This window comes from Lonchura striata, chromosome 27 (genome assembly GCF_046129695.1).
Source record: "Lonchura striata isolate bLonStr1 chromosome 27, bLonStr1.mat, whole genome shotgun sequence".
NCBI classification, from domain to species: domain Eukaryota; kingdom Metazoa; phylum Chordata; class Aves; order Passeriformes; family Estrildidae; genus Lonchura; species Lonchura striata.
The window spans coordinates 4721424-4739535 of NC_134629.1; the positions used below are offsets into that span (position 1 = coordinate 4721424).

Genomic DNA, 18112 nt, shown 5'->3' on the forward strand with positions numbered 1-18112 from the left:
GCCCTCCTCTCCGTCCTCCCAGGGAAAGCAGCACCTTCCTCTTCCTCCCACCAGCAGCACAGCCCCCTTCCATCCCCATTGGTATTCAGGAGGAAAGAAACTGTTTCTGGGGGAAATCTCCCCAAGTGAGATTGAAAACAAGACATATCCCTCTGGCCTAGCCTGGCCCTCACTGAGTCCCACTGGGGTAAAACATCTCCCTCATGGGTCCTCGGCACTGCAGAGCTCCCCAGCACTGCTGCACCAGCTGAGGAGGAGCCTTTGGAAAACTGCTCTTTCCTGTCACTTTTTAAGTCCTGTGTTTGCCCCGCACACCTCATGGGTCCCCTCATCCTGCTCCAGCTGTGTCAGGAGCCCACATGAACAGAAGGAGATGATGTCCCATAATCACATTTAGGAGTGAGAAGCAGTTCTCTAGAGTTGTCCACCTTCCCCAGATGGAGTAATTTGGCAGCTTTAATGTTTTATGGATCCTTTTCCCTCCTCTCCTTCCTGCCTGGAGTGTGTGGCTCTGTTGCACCCCTCTGTCGTGTGAATCAGCTGCTTCCTGCCAGTGCCCTGGTCCCAGGGTCCTTCAGTACCAATAAACTGCAGAGAGAAGATATTTTTGTGTTGTCTCATCACTTGACAGTCCCCAGTGGGTTTGCCCTGGGTCAGGGTGATTGCAGGACAAATACAGACTGAACAGAGAAAGAACTGAGGGCAGGTCTGAGAGGAGGACCTGAGGGTGCTGGTGGGTGAGAGCTGGACCTGCCCCAGCCCAGAGATGCCTGAGCCTGGACGGAGCCCCCAACATGAGCAGCAGGGGAGGAGGTGTTGTGTTCTGCTCAGGAGAGATCCCACCTGCGGAGCTGCTCCAGCCCTGGGGCCCAGTACAGGGAGGATGTGGAGCTGCTGGAGTGAGTCCAGAGGAGTCCATGGAGCTGCTCTGAGGCCTGGAGATCTTCTGGGACAAGGCTTGGAGATCCGGGTGTTCACCTGCAGAGCAGGGAAAGGAGATCTTTTGAGTGCCTTCCAAGGGGCTCAAGGAGAACTGGAGAGGGACTTGGAAAGGGAGTGATGGGACAAGAGGTGATGGCTTCAAACTGGAAAAGAGGAGAGTTAGATGGGATGTTGGGAAAAAATTCCTCCCTGTGAGAGTGGTGAGGCACCAGAATGGACTTCCATGAGACTGGCCCATCCCTGGAAGTGTCCAAGGCCAGGCTGGATGGGGCTTGGATTAACGTGGGATAATGGAAGATGTTCCTTCCCAGAGCAGAGGGTGGAATGACATGAGCTTTAAGATCCTGTCCAACTCAAACCCTTCCATGATCCTATTTTGAGCTGATTTAGATTATCTTGTGGGAATGTCAAGATGTTTTCTTCAGCATCACCCTGAGAGCTAGGATTCATTATTCCCACTTCGGGTTTGGGCTGGCTGGAGGTGGGCAGAAGCTTGGAGCAACGTGGTCTAATGGAAGGTGTTCCTGCCCATTATGGAATGCTCTGAATCATCTCCCTCAGGGAAATCTCCAGGGCCTTGCCTTGGAAGAATACACCATAGAGTTTTCTCCACCTAGGCTGATAGACAGGCGCTCTGCAGCACTGCTGCCAATCCACATTAGATTGCCTCCCCCACTGGCCAGTTGACACTGCCCACCCCAATTGTTCATTCCTCATTGCCCCGCAGGTTGCTGCCTTTTGCCCTGCCCTTTGCCTGCCTCTGTGCCCTCAGGTCATTGGTCACTGACCCCACACTCAAGTCATGCAGCCCACATGGTTTGGTCTTTTGTCTCTGATCCCTTTGGTGTGGTGGATGCAATAAAACTTCTCTGGAATACATCATGGAAAGATCCTTCCTGTCCTTCCTCTGCTGAGCTATCTGTGGCACGTGTGTGTGTGCATGGACTTGAAATGGCTGTTCTCGTGGCCTTACTCCGAGCGGCTGCTGAAGCAAACGCCTTGAAGAAGGTTGCAGCATTTCTACCACCCTGCCACACTGCAGCAGCCCATGGCAGGAGGTGGAACTGCATGGGCTTTAGGATCCCTTCCCACATTCTGTGACCATCTCATTTCACCTCCTGCCTTGGAGGAGTCTCCAGTGGGTGGTTGGAGTCAGGGTGAGGAGGATAAATCCTCCCCAGGGCTGGCACAAGGTTAAGCAGCACCCTCTGCCTGTCTGGCTGGGCTCTTACACCAGCTCCTTGACTGAGCGGTGGGAAGGTCTGACAACTCTTGAGTGGACAAATTACTCACAAAGAAAAAAAAATACCAACAGCATGAAAGAATCCGCCAGAGCCCAGGACCTGCCATCAGAGCTCCAGGTTGCCCAGCCAGCTTAGTCATTAGCCCTCTCCAAATTACATCCCATTGCAACCAAATTAATTTGATTAACGCTTGACTGGTTTTTTCTGTAGCTCTGGGAGGAGCGAGAGGTGAATCAGTTCTGACTTCCCTGCAGTGTGTGTGTGTTATAGGGGGTGGGACCACATGGGATTAAGGGTCCTTTCCTACTTCAGCCATTCCATGACTCTATGATTGATCTGGCACAGACAGAATATGGAAATGGAGATCAATATTGTCAAGTCCTTGTCATCTAAATGAGCAAAATAAGGAAGAAATTATTGTTTCCATTTGAACCAGTTATTTTCCTGCTGTTTTTCTTATTTACCCCCGAATTTCCTTCCAGTTCACTCTCCTGACTTCTGAATGATGTTTACACCAGGCTGCAATGTGTCTTTTCCTCTTGTTTGAGTAAAAAATAATATTTCTGATTCTAAAATTCATAGGTTGGGACCAAACCATGACCAAAAAGTCATGGCTCTGTTTCTTATCCCAGGGAAGAGTCTGAAATAATCTCATTCTTCCTCATCCCAGGGAAGAGTCCAGGGGACAGTTATGGACCCAGGTGGTTCAAAGCCCAGGAATGTCCTGGGGACACCCTTGGGAAGATGGCAGAGAGGACACAGATCTCCAGCCTCTTGAAGTGCAGGAAGTCAAAGGTGTTGACGTCATCCTTCCAAAAACCACAGGATTTTTCTGAGTTCCCTGAGTTTTTCCCGGAGAGGAGCCAAGAGGTGCTGGCGTTTATCATTCCCATCTGCTGCACTCATGAAAAGGGGAGTTGAAGGAAATTGCTATAGTGCATCGTGCTGGGATGAAAGGGTTGGGATCCCCTTTACCTGCTCTGTGGGGCACTGTGAGAGCTGATGGATTCCATCCAGGAATGCCACAAAAGACACTGAGGGGCCGGAGCATGTCCAGAGACAGGAACAGAGCTGGGGAAGGGCTGGAGCACAAGGAAAAGGGTCTGGAGAACTCCTGAGGAGCAGCTGAGGGAGCTGAGGAGGCTCAGCCTGGAGAAAATGAGGGGAGGACCTTCTCACTCTCCAGAACTCCCTGAAAGGAGGGTGCAGCCAGGTTGGGGTTGGAGGGCAGGGAAAAGTCATTGCTCCACTGGGGTCAGGGCATGGGCTGTGCAGGATCTTTTGCATTAGAACATGGGAAGAAACTGAATCGGTTTTATGAGCTCCTTGGGAAGTTAACCCAAGTGGGATTTTATTTGCTGTAATTAGAGCTGTAATGAATTTTTAATTGTCACTAGTCATGTTTATGATGGGAGGCCCTTGGGAGCCACCATGTTTTTTTCCACTGGGTGGGTCATTTTGCAAACATGGAGAAGACTCCCCCAGTTTAGGATTGCTGGGGAGCAGGAAATATTTGCTTTTGTGAAAAGCACTGGTTTGTCACCTGGGAGGAAACCACCCTCTGCATCCTCCAGAGTGGGGTTTACCTGGAACACTTCTCCTGAGCAGCTGGAGTCCTTTGGGATCTTGAGGATGGGATGCTCAGGGGAAGGATTTAGGGAGCAGAGAGGAGGGCATTGAGTCCTTCATTAGTAAATCTGCAGAAAACACTAAGCTGGGAGCGTGTGTTGATCTATTGGATGGAAGGAGGGCTCTGCAGGGAGACTTAGATCGGTTGGATGGATGGGCAGAGTCCAGCATGAAGTTTAATAAGTCTAAGTGCCGAGTTCTACATTTTGGCCACAAAAATCCCCTACAATGTTACAAGCTGGGGACAGTGTGGCTGGCCAGTGTTCAGGTAGAAAGGGACCTGGGGGTGCTGGTGGACAGCTGGTTGAACATGAGCCAGCCGTGTGCCTTGGTGGCCAGGAAGGCCAATGGCTCCTGGCCTGGATCAGGAATGGCGTGGCCAGCAGGAGCAGGGAGGTCATTCTTCCCCTGTACTCGGTGCTGGTGAGGGCACACCTCGAGTGCCGTGTCCAGCTCTGGGCCCTCAGTTTGGGAAGGACGTTGAGATGCTTGAGCACGTCCAGAGGAGGCGACGAGGCTGCTGAGGGGCTTGGAACACAAGTCCTGTGAGGAATGTTTGAAGGAACTGGGGTTGTTCAGCCTGGAGAAGAGGAGGCTCAGGGGTGACCTTATCGCTCTCTACAATTTCCTGAAGGGAGGTTGTAGACAGGTGGGGGTTGGTCTCTTTCACCAAGCAGCACTAGCAGAACAAGAGGACACAGTCTCAAGCTACATCAGGCAAGGTACAGGTTGCTCATTAGGAAAAAAATTTCACCAAAAGAATAATAAAGTACTGGAACTCTCTTCCCAGGGAGGTGGTGGAATCACCATCTCTGGATGTGTTTAAAAAAAGACTGGACATGGCACTCAGTGCTATCGTCTAGTTGAGGTGTCAGGGCATAGGTTGGACTTATGATCTTAGAGGTCTCTTCCAACCTCATTATTCTGTGATAGGAGGTTAAAATTGGGGATCAGCCTCCTTTGGTCTCCTCTCTGCACTTCAAGCTCGGTTCTGTCACCTCCAACTTGACTGGTCTAAAAAACCAGCTCAAATGCACACTAGAAAACCCTCTGACCTCCTCAAGAGAGACCAAAATCAGCAGCTCATGGAAGCAGTGACGCCTACGAAGTATCTGGGCTTGGGAGGAGGTTTAAAACTCCTGTGGGCAAATACATTGACAAACGTACCTAGAGCTGTGCAACTTCTAAAGAAATTTACCTAAGGGAAGCTCTTCCCTTTCCTTTCCACACTAGGCTCCTGATGTTTAATCCTGAATACTCCATCACCTCCTTTCCTGCTCTTTGGACCCTGCCTTGAGTTCCTTGTGAGTGAATCCACTGCCAGGCTCCAGGGGTGACTTGTGCGGGGATCCAGAGGAATCTGTGTCCCAGAGCATCATCTGCAGTTGTGCAGAAAAATTTTGGCCTTTAATCTATTTAATATTCACCCCAGCTTTGCTTGGACAGGTTGAGCTGACATCTGAGCACTTTTCCTGATGGACTTGGCCCCTGTTGGATGCTGACCCTGCTCCTCTGAACAAAACAGCTGCTGCCAGCCAGCCCCATGACCTGGATGAGCTGCCTGGAAATGTGGTGCCTCCTGCTCCCTCCCGGCCCTGTTCCATCCAGGGCAGCTTCAGCTCCAGCTGGAACAGGAAGAGCCAGACTTGCACAACTTACAGCAACTGCATCATCCGCACCTGCTGCTGACAGAGACCATTCCTCCTCTTCCTCCTCCCGCCCATTTCAATTGCGATGGTGGTGCTTCCTGAGCTTCGTCCTTCTTCCACACTCCCTAGTTCTGTCCTTGAAGTGGAATGATATTCCATAGGGTTTACAGGTGGGACCCCAAAATCCGTATTATCTGAGCAATTCTGTTGTAGCATGGGTGGAGTCAATTCTACCTCTCCCATGGCCTGGGGACTCAGCTGGTCTGGGGGGACAGACAAAGCCACAAAATGTCACAAAATGTCACTGGAAGGTTTGGAGCCTGTGCAAGGCAAAGTTTTCTGACACAGGTGAATCTGCTGGTGACCTCCAGGTGCTGCTGTGACACCTGAACCTGCCACTGTCCTCCAGGTGCTGCTGTGACACACCTGAACCTGTCAGTGACCTCCAGCCCCCTCTCACACATCTGAACCTGCCACTGTCCTCCAGGTCCTGCTGTGAAACATTTGAGGCTCTCATTTTTCTTCAGACCTTCTGACATACCTGAATCTGTTCCTGTCCTCCACATCCTGCTCTGACAATGGAACTTGCCAGTGACCTCCAGGTGCTGGTCTGACACCAGAACCTGCCTGTCCCTGTCCTCTATGACAATGACAAATTGACTTTCCCATAAGTTATGGGTCAGGCTGAGACAGGAATTTCAGGTTGGGTACAAACCCACCACCTTTCCAGACTGACAATCAGGCAGAAGGTGACAGGAGAAGAGGTGGGTTGTGCCCATGTTTGTGGTGGGTCGTGCCCATGTTTGTGGTGGGTCTCTCTGGGCTGGGGGCTCTCTGCTGAGTCTGATCTATTCAGGATTTGATTTGGGGCCAGAATCAGCTGAAGTGGGAACTGCTCTGTGTGTCAGCCTTGGACAAGGAACTCCTGCTGGCCCTGGGGAGCCTTGGAGCTGCCTCCCTCCCTCCTCCTCCACAAAACTTCTTGTTGAATGAGTTCTCCCAGTTTTAGAGGAGCTCTGCAGGTGTTTGTGACCCCTTGGAGTAAAGGCTGGGCTGGCAGACAAGGAGTCAAGCCCTTCACCTGGATTGCTGTCCATGGGGCATCCTCTGGGAAATCCCTTCCAGGACCTCACTCCCCTCACAGGGAGGAACTTCTTCCCAATATCCCATCTATCGCAGCCCTCTGGATGTGGGAAGCATTCCCCCTTGTCCTGGCACTCCAGGCCTTGTCCCCAGTCTCTCTACAGGTCTCCTGGAGCCCCTTGAGGCCCTGGAAGGGGCTCCAAGGTCTCCTTTCCCTTCTTCTCTCCAAGTAAACACCCTCAGCTCTCCCTCTGGCTCCAGAGGGGCTCCAGCCTTTGGAGCATCTCCATGGCATCTTCTGGACTTACTCCAGCAGCTCCACATCCTTCCAGTGTTGAGCAACACTCTCAAGCCCATGGTGGAATTGTTGGGATTCTCCTGATCAAGGCCAGGATTTGGACTTGATGATCCCTGTCTGTCCCTTCCAGAACTCTAGATATTCCAGGATTCTGAACCTGTTGAAGCTCTTAAACTGGCTTTCCTCACCCCACTCTCAGGTCTTTCCCTCCCCAGGCAGGAGATTTCCTCTGGAACTATGATGGTTTTGATGCTTTTTGTGCAGCTTTACCTTTTCTGCACCTGCCTCGTTGTCCTGTGGCTGCTCCTTCTGCTGCTGCAGAGGCAACCGCAGCCATTCGGATCCATCAATAGAGGGATTTACTCAATCAATCGCAATTGATTGGGCTAATTATGAGCTTGGAGTCCAGCCCAGGTGGAGCTGGGTGTAGTCACCCTCCTGCTGCTGATGTTACCCTGGGAACACCTGGCAGCACTGGAGCCACTTTGCTGGGACGTTGGTAATCACCTTGTTTACCGGATTTGGAACATGTGCCAGAATTAACTCCAGCTGCTTCAACTTCCGGTGGGAACGGATGTGATTAAAATCATCCTCAACTCACACAGCACCTTTTGAAGCTGCCGAACACTCTCAGACTCTTCTTTACCTTGGGGACCAAGTGAAGAGGTTCCTGAGGTTTCAAATGCCTGGAGAGGCCAATCCTGAGACCTCTGAATGTTGGGTCACCTGGAGATCCTCATCAAAATCCTTCCCTAACAGAAATTAAAATAAATTTATATCATGACTGCCATGTCCATTGACCATTTTTCTGCTGAGAAACATGTGCATATTGAAAAAGAAATCTCATGTCTCCCCATGTTTTTAACCTGGAGTTCAACCCAATTTCTTCCTCCTCCTCCTCTTTTTCTTTTTTCCTTATTTTATTTATTTATTTTTTTTCTATGCAGGTAGTACTTTTCTCCTCCACCTCCTCCTTCTGAAACTCTTTGGAGATTTTATCTCTGCCTTGTTCCAGCACCTCCCACCCCAGCCCGAGGGCATCAGCTGCCTGTGGAGGCACCAGGACATGCTCAGCCTGTTGGAGATCTCAGGGATCAGAGGTTGATATTTGGCATTAGCCAATTAAGCAAAAAATTTAATGAGCTTGTCCTTCATCCATTCACCACCATTGTTAATAATAACAGCAATAGAAAAAATTACTTCAGTGTATCCACAAATCCTATTCAATTTAATTAATAAACTTTCACATTATTGTCAGGGTAAGAGGAGATTAACTGATGTCATAATTATGTTGTTATTTTTCTGAATGGATGATTTAATATCAAGGGTGTTACTGAGGACTTTATTGTCTTGTTTACCTTCCTGTCAACCCCAAATCACAAACCATTTATTAAAAGAGATTAAAAGAGCCATCAGTTCCTTGTTAACGGGTTCACAAATTAGTCAGATTTTGGGTTGGTTCCCTAAATGAGCCTCACCAGAGATCCCCTCCCTAAGGGACACGACACCGGAACTGTCTGACCCTGGAGCTGGTGACCTCCCTCCCCACTCTGTGTGGAATCCACCCTGGAATTTCCCTCTAGCCTTCTCAAAGTCAAAATTCCAGTCTGAAATTATCACAAGGGCATTTCATCTTTTTTTTCTGCAAAAATTACCATGTGTTTGACATTTCCTTTCCTGCCTTTGTGGAGCACAGGGAAAGATTTTGGCCATTCCCTGCACGGATGTTTCTGGCTCTGGGGAAGCTCTTCCTGCTCTTTGAGGGCTTTTCAGCCCTTCCCACACTGATCTCCTTTGCTTCCCTCGCTCTCATTGGATCTTGGACTTGATTCCAACCTCTACCAGGTTATTCCGTGCTGCCCCAGAGATCCCAGTCTCCACTTCATCTACTTGTGTCCTCCTTTGCCTCCAAATAAAATTCCTTTGTGGTAGCAGAGTCATTCCTCCTGCTCTGGAATTCCGTGATCCCCCGCTTCCTTCCATTCGTGTTTTGGAGCAGCTCCTGATGGAGTAGCCCAGTGATGGGACCTGTTCCTCCTTACCTGCCCTGTCTGGAGCATCCAGCACTGCTTCTTCCCTTCCCTCCCTTCCCGGGATCCTGCCAATTCCAACTGAGTGCTTCCATAAAACACTGCTGTTCAACAACGGCAAAAGAAGATATCCCCCACCAAAATAATTCCTAACCACCTGAGCTCTGCTTGTCTGCATAGGACAAATCCCTCCCATTTAGAGCATTCCCAGACACCCTCCAGTTACAGTTTTCTCACCACAAAACTTCACTATTTAACACAAAGTGTTGAGAATTCATGGAATTCTAAAAAGCTCCTGATAGAGGGATTTTTTCCTGTGGTTTAATAGCAACTTCCAGTCTCATCCAGCCCTAGGTCTGTGTGAGGGAAACTCCATCTGGTCTCCCTGTTCCCCAAATGATGAAGGTGAGATCCACTTTGGACTATCTGTATCATTAGGATAATATATATATTCTTGCACTGGGAAACCTCAGGCTTAAAATAAGATAAACTTTGGAAGAGTACCAAAGTTTCACCTCTTTTCTGCAAAAAGCAAAAGGTTTTTGACATTTCTCTCCTTTCCTTTTTCTTCTCCAAGTCCTTGCTGCCTTCACTGACCACAGGCAGAGGTTGTGGTTATTCCAGGGAAGGAGAGGGGGAGAAAAGGAAAGTCTGCGGGCTACAGGCATTTTTATAAGTGTGTCTGTGTCATCCCAGTTCCAAGTGACTGAGGGCCCTAATTATGCAAGAACTTCAGCAGCTGGAGATCTAGATCTCTCTTGTGCTCATTTATCTCCTTCACTGGGGAAGTTATTAAATTTAAATACTGTATTTCTTCATGTGCTACTGTACAGCTCTGGCAGTATTTCTTAAATCATCAGAAATGCATGGATAACCTTGTTTATTCACTCTGTTCTGCCAGTGGAGCTTGCAAAGATCCTTAATTTATATTTAGGATCTGGTTTTCTGAGACACCCTCATGATTTTAATAATTTTAGGTTTTGTGTTTTCTGTAGTTCTTTTTTTCTCCACTTTTATTTTAGTTCTTTTTATTTCTATTTTCTAAAGAGTTTATGGCTGCCTCATCTCTGGAGGTGCTCAAGAACACTTTGGATGGGGCTTGGAGTGACCTGGTCTGGTGGGAAGGAGACCCTGGAGTCTCTTCCGGTGCCTAAAGGGCTCCCGGAGGGCTGGAGAGGGACTGGGGCAAGAGTCTGGAGAGAAAAGACAAGAGGGAATGGCTTCCCACTTCCAGAGGTCAGGGATAGATGCAATATTGGGTAGAAATTCCTCTTAGAGAGGATGGTAAGGCCCTGGAATTGATTTCCCACGGGATGCTGAGTTCCTGGAAGTGTCCAAGGCCAGGCGGGACAGGGCTTGGAGCAGACTGGGATAGTGGAAGGTGTTCCTGCCCATGACAGGAACTGGATGAGCTTTAAGGTCCCTCCCAACCTAGACCATTCAATGACCTTATTTTGAGCTGATTTAGATGATCCTGTGGGAATGTTGAGGCATTTCCTTGAGCATCAGCCTGAGAACTGGGATTTGTTAGTCCCATTTAGGGTTTGAGTTGAAGGTAGACAGAGGTGGATGAGGATGATGGAGTTTGGCAGGTTCCTGCCCCAGTTATGCTCAAAAAGCTCCAGTTTGGGTCTGTCTCTAAATTTCTGGATGTTTCCAACAATGTCCATCCTGGTGCTCTTCTGGTTCCCTCATGGTCCACAAAAAGTCACACTCATGTCATGTCTCAGAGGCTTTTCCCAATGGGAGGAACCTCCCCACCTTTTCCACCTGCTTTGGATGGGCAGGACAACACAGGGTCCCTCAGTCCCTGCTCCTACAGCTGCACACGTGGCCCAGGATGGATCAAGTTTTGGAGGGCAATTTAAACTTATCCTTAAAATCCCAAGACAAAGAGCCAGGTTGACCCTGTGGTTGTAACACCCTGATCCCGTGAAAATCCATCTCCCTGGGAAGGATGATGGATGAACCTGTGATCCCTTTGTCCCAGCTATGTCAGAAAGAAGAAGGAATGACAGGAAGCTCCCCCTTTGTCCACAGGATGCATGGACATCTCTTGGGATGCATCCCTGTTTCTGGAGCCAGCTTGACAGGTCCAGGTGTGGTTGGGATGTGCTGCCAAGGCTGATCCGGTGTCAGCTCTGATCACAACAGCTGCCTACACTCTGGATTACTGCACGTGGGGCGGGATGGCTGCTCTCCTTGCTTGAGCTCTGGGCTCCAGCTGCTACAAAAAGCTCAGAATTCATGCCTGGTTCACTTCAGCTCCTGCACAGGGCAGGATTTTGGGATGGACACTGACCACAGGGAGCTGTGGCTGCTCACTCTCTGGGGTCACAACACTTCCTTCCATGATCCATGGGGATTACCTGGAGTGTTGCCCAGTGCAGCTCCGGAATAAGGCACTTGCAAAGTAGGAAGAGGAGGGGTGGAGAGGGGAATCACACTGGAACCAGCCCCAGCCCTTCTGAATCACAGAAGCATTCAGGTTGGAATCATCAAGTCCAATGATTTCCTTGGCACTGCCAAGACCACCATGGACCATGACCCCAAGTGCCACATCCACACATTTCTTGGACACTTCCAAGGATGAAGACTCCATCCCTGCCCTGGGCAGCTGTGCCAGGGCTGGACAACCCTTTCCAGGAAGGAATTTCCCCCAGTTTCCAACCTAAAACTGGCACAATTTGAGGCCATTTTCTCTTATTCTGTCACTCATAACCCAGGAGAAGAGTCAGACCCCACCTGTCTCCAACCTTTCCAGTCTCCTTCAGGAATTCCCTCCCCTCTCCCCCGCTTTTAAAATACTGGTAATTGCACAATTTTTTTGATGTTCACTGTAATTAATTCCTGCAGAGACAGAATTATCAGTCCAAGTCAGATTTTCATACAGGTTTATAAAAAGGGGGAAATCAGATGGAAATCTGGTTGAATTTCTCAGGAAACGTAGATAATTTAATTACAAAATTAGCACAGAAGGAAGATCTGAGATACCAGTTTGGCTTTTCCTGGTGCAAGGTGAGGTAGGGGAGTTTAGTAGGGAAAAGTGGATTTCTCAGCTGTTTTCCTGGAAAACACTGTTTCCAGGTGAGAAAGGTCTCATTGAGCATCCAAAGTCTTGTCCACCTTGAGATATTCCAGCTGCTTTAATAACCTCCAGCTACAAACCCCTAATTTAGGGAATTTATGAGGCACTTTACAAATGGAGCCAGGATTGCACGGCGATGACCACAGAACCTCTATGTGATGGTTCTCAGCCTGGCTTCATCCAGCTCCTTTGGGAGGAAAAGAATCCTGCCAGGTGAAGTCCAGCTCCTCCTAAAGTCATGTAAGGGTCAAAGAGGAGGTTATTTCCATGGGGATGTGGTTCCAGAGGTGGTTTTGGAGGAACCACATCTCAATGACTTTTCAAGAAATTGATCCAGGCTGGAGCCTCCAAGTGGTACTGCCAGCAGCGGGACTTGGCTCCCAAATGCTTTTCCATATGTCCATAGCCACTGAATGCTGGAAAGGTGGAGTCTGGCACAGAGATGGGGAGAGGGATAGATCCTCCCTGTGAGAAGCAAAAGTTGCTCCTGGGATATTCTGGGAATGAGAGAAGAACAGGAATGGGAAACAAAGGGTGCAGCAGGTGCTCCTGGTGATGCAGTGAAGGGAGGTCAGACCTCCCAAGGACCATCAAGGTCCTGTGCCCCTTTAAATACCAAAAGAAGTGGGGAAATATGGGGGAGAATGAGCTGTGGGGATGAGCAGGGGTAACTGTAATTATGGATGGAGGTTAATGAGATAAGGAGATCCGTCAGCAAAGCTCATGAGTCAGGCAGGATTTGGGGAATTTCACAACTGCCCCACCGGTGTTGGTGTTTATCTGACCTCTCTGGGCAGCCATTAATTGCTGCCTGATGAACCAAACCCAATAACAACATTAGAAACCTGCTAATTACTACGGAATGGAGATGAGCTCCTCCAGAATGTATAAAGGAGAACTTCCATACTCCTCTGGAGTAGCTGAGGATCCTTCATTCTCATTTCTCCTCCTGTTTCATCACCTCCTCCACGGGCTCTCCCACCTGGAAGTGCTGCCATGAGACGATATTTCTCCGGATATGGGGATGGGAGTTTCAGTTCTTCTTCTGCTCACTGTGGGACCTTGGGTGGTGGAGACGGGAGATTTGGAGGGTTTGGTCATGGGTATGGTAGCAGGAGCCTCCACAACCTTGGAGGGTTCAGGAATGTCTATACTGGTGGAGGCTACAGAGGAGAAGGAGTAAGATATGGGAGAGGCCTTGGCTTTGGTGGCTGGAGACAACCTGAGAGAGGCTTTGGTGGAAGAGGATATTTCGTGGGAGGTTTTCAGAGTGGTAAAACAGGGCTTGGTAGCACCTACAGAGAAAGTTCAGGCAGGGAGATACTCAGAGGAGGCCTTGGCACAGGGGAACAAGGGGCTGGACAGGGACTGGGACTGGGACAGGCTGGAGTTCTCCGAGGCATTGAGGAGGTCCATGTCAACACCAACCTGCTGAGGCCAATACAGCTCCAGGTGGACCCTGAGTTCCAGCGAGCGCGCTCAGATGAGAAGGAGCAGATCAAAGCTCTCAACAACAAATTTGCATCATTCATTGAGAAGGTGAGTCCTGGTCTCTGTGCTGTTTTCTCTGTGCTGGAAGGGGGAGGTATAAGGTAGGTGTTAGTCATGGGGACAACTTCATGTCAAAATCACAGCATTGGCTGAATTCCCACAGGCTGCTGTGAAGCTCACAATGGATCCCTGTAAACACTGCTGGGTAAATCAGTTTTTGCCTTGCGATAAAGATCTCAGAGTTGCCTTTTGTGGCAGGACAGTAAACTGCTGAGATGTCACTGGCACATAGAATCACTTCTCTTTTGAGGAAAGGGGTTTCTGGGAATATATATTCCTATATTCCAGTGCCTGGAGGTTGTTGATGCCAGCAGTAAAAATGGATGAGGGACTTGGACATCTTGATGAGTTAGTATTTTTTTCTCAAGCAAAGCCAAACCTTGCAGGAACAGGCTGTTTTAATGCCTCTTCTTGCAGGGGTTTGTACTTAGCTGAAATTGCAAGTGAATTCAATTTCTCTGAATTATTAAACAAATCACTTCTTGGTTTGGAAACCCTGCCCTCTACTATATTGTCCATCTTCAACTTTTTCATTACTTTCCATCTCTCCAGTTTTGTCTTCTCTTCTGCATCTACTCAAACCAGCCTCAAAGGCTCTTCCACCCCGGTGGTATCTGGAGTATCTGGGGGGTGTCTGTCTCTGCTTCTCTCTTTTACATGTGGGGACTTCAGCATTTCATATTTCACTGGGCAGGGGGTGTTGGTTACACTGAGGAGGTTTAAGATTCCATAGTCCTGAAAAATTAGCATGTCTGTGACTCTTCTTTCCTTCCTAAACTTTTGGGTGTCCAGGTTATCACCTGGTTAATATTACAGAAATTGTGGAGTGATTTGGATTGGGAGGGACCTTAAAGCTCATCCAGTTCCTGTCATGGGCAGGAACACCTTCCACTATCCCAGTCTGCTCCAAGCCCTGTCCCACCTGGCCTTGGACACTTCCAGGAACTCAGCATCCCGTGGGAAATCAATTCCAGGGCCTTACCACCCTCTCTAAGAGGAATTTCTACCTAATATTGCATCTATCCCTGACCTCTGGAAGTGGGAAGCCATTCCCTCTTGTCTTTTCTCTCCAGACTCTTGCCCCTGCCCCTCTCCAGCTCTCCTGGTGCCCCTTTAGGCACCATAAGGGACTCCAGGGTCTCCTTTCCCTTCTCCTCTCCAGGTGAGAACCCCCAGCTCTCTCAGCCTGTCTCTGTGGCAGAGAGGCCAACTGGATACCTTCAATCCCTCTGCATCTGCTTCACCTTCCAGGTTCAATGTCTGGAACGGCAGAATCAGGCACTCTTGGCCAAGTGGGAACTTCTGCAGCAGCAAAGCTCTGGCCCTGAGGAGAGCAGGAACATCAACAGCTTCTTCCAGTCCTACATCACCAACCTGCAGCGGCAGCTTGAGACCCTCCAGAGCCAGAAGGAGCAGCTGGATCCCGAAGCCTACAACATGCTCCAGCTTGTTGAGGATTATAAAAACAGGTGAATAGACACAAATCTGGGAAGACAGGTGCTGGGATTTTCCTAGGTGATGCGCATTGTGCCCTTGGATGGCAAATCTCAGCTTTGCATCTGCAGGAGTTTGGAGTTTCTTAGCCCTGCTCTGCTGCAGGTGCATTATGGGGCTTGACTTTGATGCTGGAAGAGTTTGGTAAGGGTTGAACTCCCAAAAATTAGAGCAAAATCAAAGTTTGAGATTATCTCTCCCATCTTCTTTCCTTGCCGGACTCCTCCTTTTGTTTCTCCCCTCTAGCAGTGAGTGACCCAAGATTCCACTTGCGGGGCCCTGGTGGGAAGGGACAGAGCTGAGCTTGGGGTGAAGTTGGGAAGAGTTGTTACCTGTTCTGGCTCAGATAATTTATGTCCACCCACAGCTGTGAAAAATGGAAAGTTTAGTTCAGAATTACTAAATGTAGAATTTATCTGTATTGACCCCATTTTTTGGGCTGTTTTAGTGCCTCTTTTTGTAAAGGGTTTGCACTTGCCAGAAATAGCAATTAAGGTAAAATGAGGATTCTGTTGTTTACTGGTCCACCTGACTTAACAATTAAGATCAATAATTAAAGGTAATGGATAGATAAATTAAATAGATTAATTAATAATAGATAATAGATAATAGATAATAGATAATAGATAATAGATAATAGATAATAGATAATAATCTACCTCCTTCTGTCCCCCAGATTCGAGGACGAGATCAACAAACGCACATCCAAGGAGGAGGAATTTGTGGAGCTTAAAAAGGTGAATTAACCTGAGATCCTGAGCAAAGCAAAGCCTTGGAAATAAAACAATACCTGGGTGGTTGCCAAGGTTCTTAAAAGCTGAAGTTTTTCCTGAGCTTTTTTTAATTTTAACCAAAGTAACTGAAAACCAGAACAAGACTGAGGAGTGAGTATTTAATCTAGAGAATGAATTGGTCCTTTGTAGGACAAATATCTAAAAAGTGCTGGGTTTTCCCTATTCTCTCAATCCCAATCCTGGTGTAATATTGTTATTAAGTTAAATAATGTCTGTAGATGGCTTGGAAAAATAAAGCTATCTGTGAAGAGAAAATTTGGGCAACTTTTTACTAGAAGTATGAATAAAAATTGTATTTTCCCATTTCTCATATTCCCCAGGAACAGATTTACTGCTGCAGCCATGGTACTCACTTTCCAGCTAATTTTTCAATCTTAAATGCTTTCCCTTTGTTCCTCTTGCTTTTCAAATGAAATCTGAGCTCTCTAGGCCATTATTTGATCCCAGAAATGCAGGCTTTATGGAAATATCCCAAGAATTGCATTTCAGTAGAGCATTTGGGTCAACAAAACGCAATTATTACAATATTTTGGGGTTTTTTTTAACAGGAACTGGATAGTGCCTACATGGGAAAAATGGAGTTTGAGGTCCGAGTGGATATCCTGAGGCAGGAGTTGGAGTTCCTTCGGTGTTTATATGAAGCTGTGAGTGATTCAAATCTTACCCTCAGGTCTTGAAGGACATGCCTTCTGGAGATTCCCAGAAATTTTGCTTGGGTGGGATTTTTTGGCTTGAAGAATGAATTATCCTTGGCCTCTTGTGATTGAAAAGGAGTCTGGTCTAACTTGTGTCACGAAGGCTAGAAGACCTTGTAAATTACAAGTGGTACCTGGGGGCTGCAGTTGAAGAAATTCCAGTGGGAAATTGGCCACAATGTCCCAATTTTTCCTTATAAAGACCTGGAGTGACCACAAGGACTGTTAAAATCCTTAATCTGATTTTCCCTGCAGGAGCTGTCCCAGCTGCAAACAGTTGTTGGGAGCGTTGATGTTATTCTGTCCATGGACAACCAAAGGGACCTGAACATGGATGGAATCATCGAGGAGGTCAGGCGGGAATACGAGGGGATGGCCAACAGGAGCACAGCTGAAGTGGATGCCATGTACCGGGGCAGGGTGAGTGGACACCAGGGAAACAGGAACACAAATCTCCTCATTGGAAAAGAAACCAAAAACTTTTATTTGTTGTGTCCTCTTCCCATCAGTACCAAGACCTGCAGAACATGTGGGTGAGTCAACGAGAGCAGCTGAGGAACAGTCACCAGGAAATCCAGGAACTTGCCAGGCAGATCCAAAGACTCCAACCAGAAATTGAAATCACAAGGAAAAGGGTAAAGCTGATACTTTCCAGCAGAATTAAATGGATTAAGCCCCATTTCCATGAGACCTCAAGTCTGTATGTAGCAGCCAGTCATTTGGAGGCAAACTTAGGGATGGAGTTTTCTCTTCCAATTGAAGCAGATTTCGATTTTTTGGGATCTATATTGGGGTTAATTGTGTTAGTTTACCCAGTCAAATGTATTTTTGCTGTTCTGTCACTGAGGAAAGCCTTTTGATTTCCAAGGAATGCCAGGAGGGTGTGAAAATTATGGGATTTGGGGGTTTTCCTGTGCTGGGATAGGTGCTGGACTCAATAATTCCTGTGGTTCCCTCCTGACTATGGATATTCCGTGATTCTATTATAAAATTCTCCCCACAGATGGGACATGGTCACATTCCCTTTGTTCCCTCTGCAGAATTCCAGCCTTCAGGACTCTATTAAAGATGCTGAGCAACGTGGGAGCTCAGCTGTCAAGGATGGCCAGGAAAAGCTAGAGGAGCTTGAAAATGCCCTCCAACAGGCCAAGGATGACCTTTCTCAGCTTGTGCATGATTACCAGGAGCTCCTGAATCTGAAGCTGGGCCTGGACATTGAGATAGCCATGTATCGATCACTCCTCGAAGAGGAGGAGAACAGGTGGGGGCAAAATCCATCTTGGGTGAAACACCCAGACAACGCAGCATGTCCATGGAACTGTCACTGGGATCTCTGGGATGCACTGGGCCTGGGAGGAGTCACCTTTCTGCAGATCATGGATAAAGCCTAACCTGAATTTTAATTCTGATTTTATTGGTTGCCTTACTTCAATGTTACTTTCCCTCCACAGGATCCAGGAAGGATCACCAGCCACGATCTGTGAGTATCACAAGGATTTTCTCAGGGCTTTTTAAAGAAAACTGCTCCTACTTTGTGGTCTTGACACGACTGGAACAAACTATCTCAGTTCCCATCTTAATTCAGGAAAGGATGCAAAGGGGGGGTTAGTAAACA

At 48.1% G+C, this 18112-nt stretch overlaps 1 protein-coding gene across 1 annotated transcript; it reads left to right on the forward strand.

Annotated features, from left to right (window-relative positions):
* The first annotated feature begins 12825 nt into the window (after positions 1-12825).
* On the forward strand, positions 12826-17892 carry LOC110477813 (keratin, type II cytoskeletal 8). Its single transcript, XM_021543910.2, is given in 9 exon segments — positions 12826-12866; positions 12868-12909; positions 12911-13502; positions 14766-14983; positions 15685-15745; positions 16351-16446; positions 16753-16917; positions 17007-17132; positions 17538-17892. Coding segments are annotated over 9 exon segments (1692 nt in total). The 3' UTR covers positions 17889-17892.
* The last annotated feature ends 220 nt before the right edge of the window (positions 17893-18112 follow it).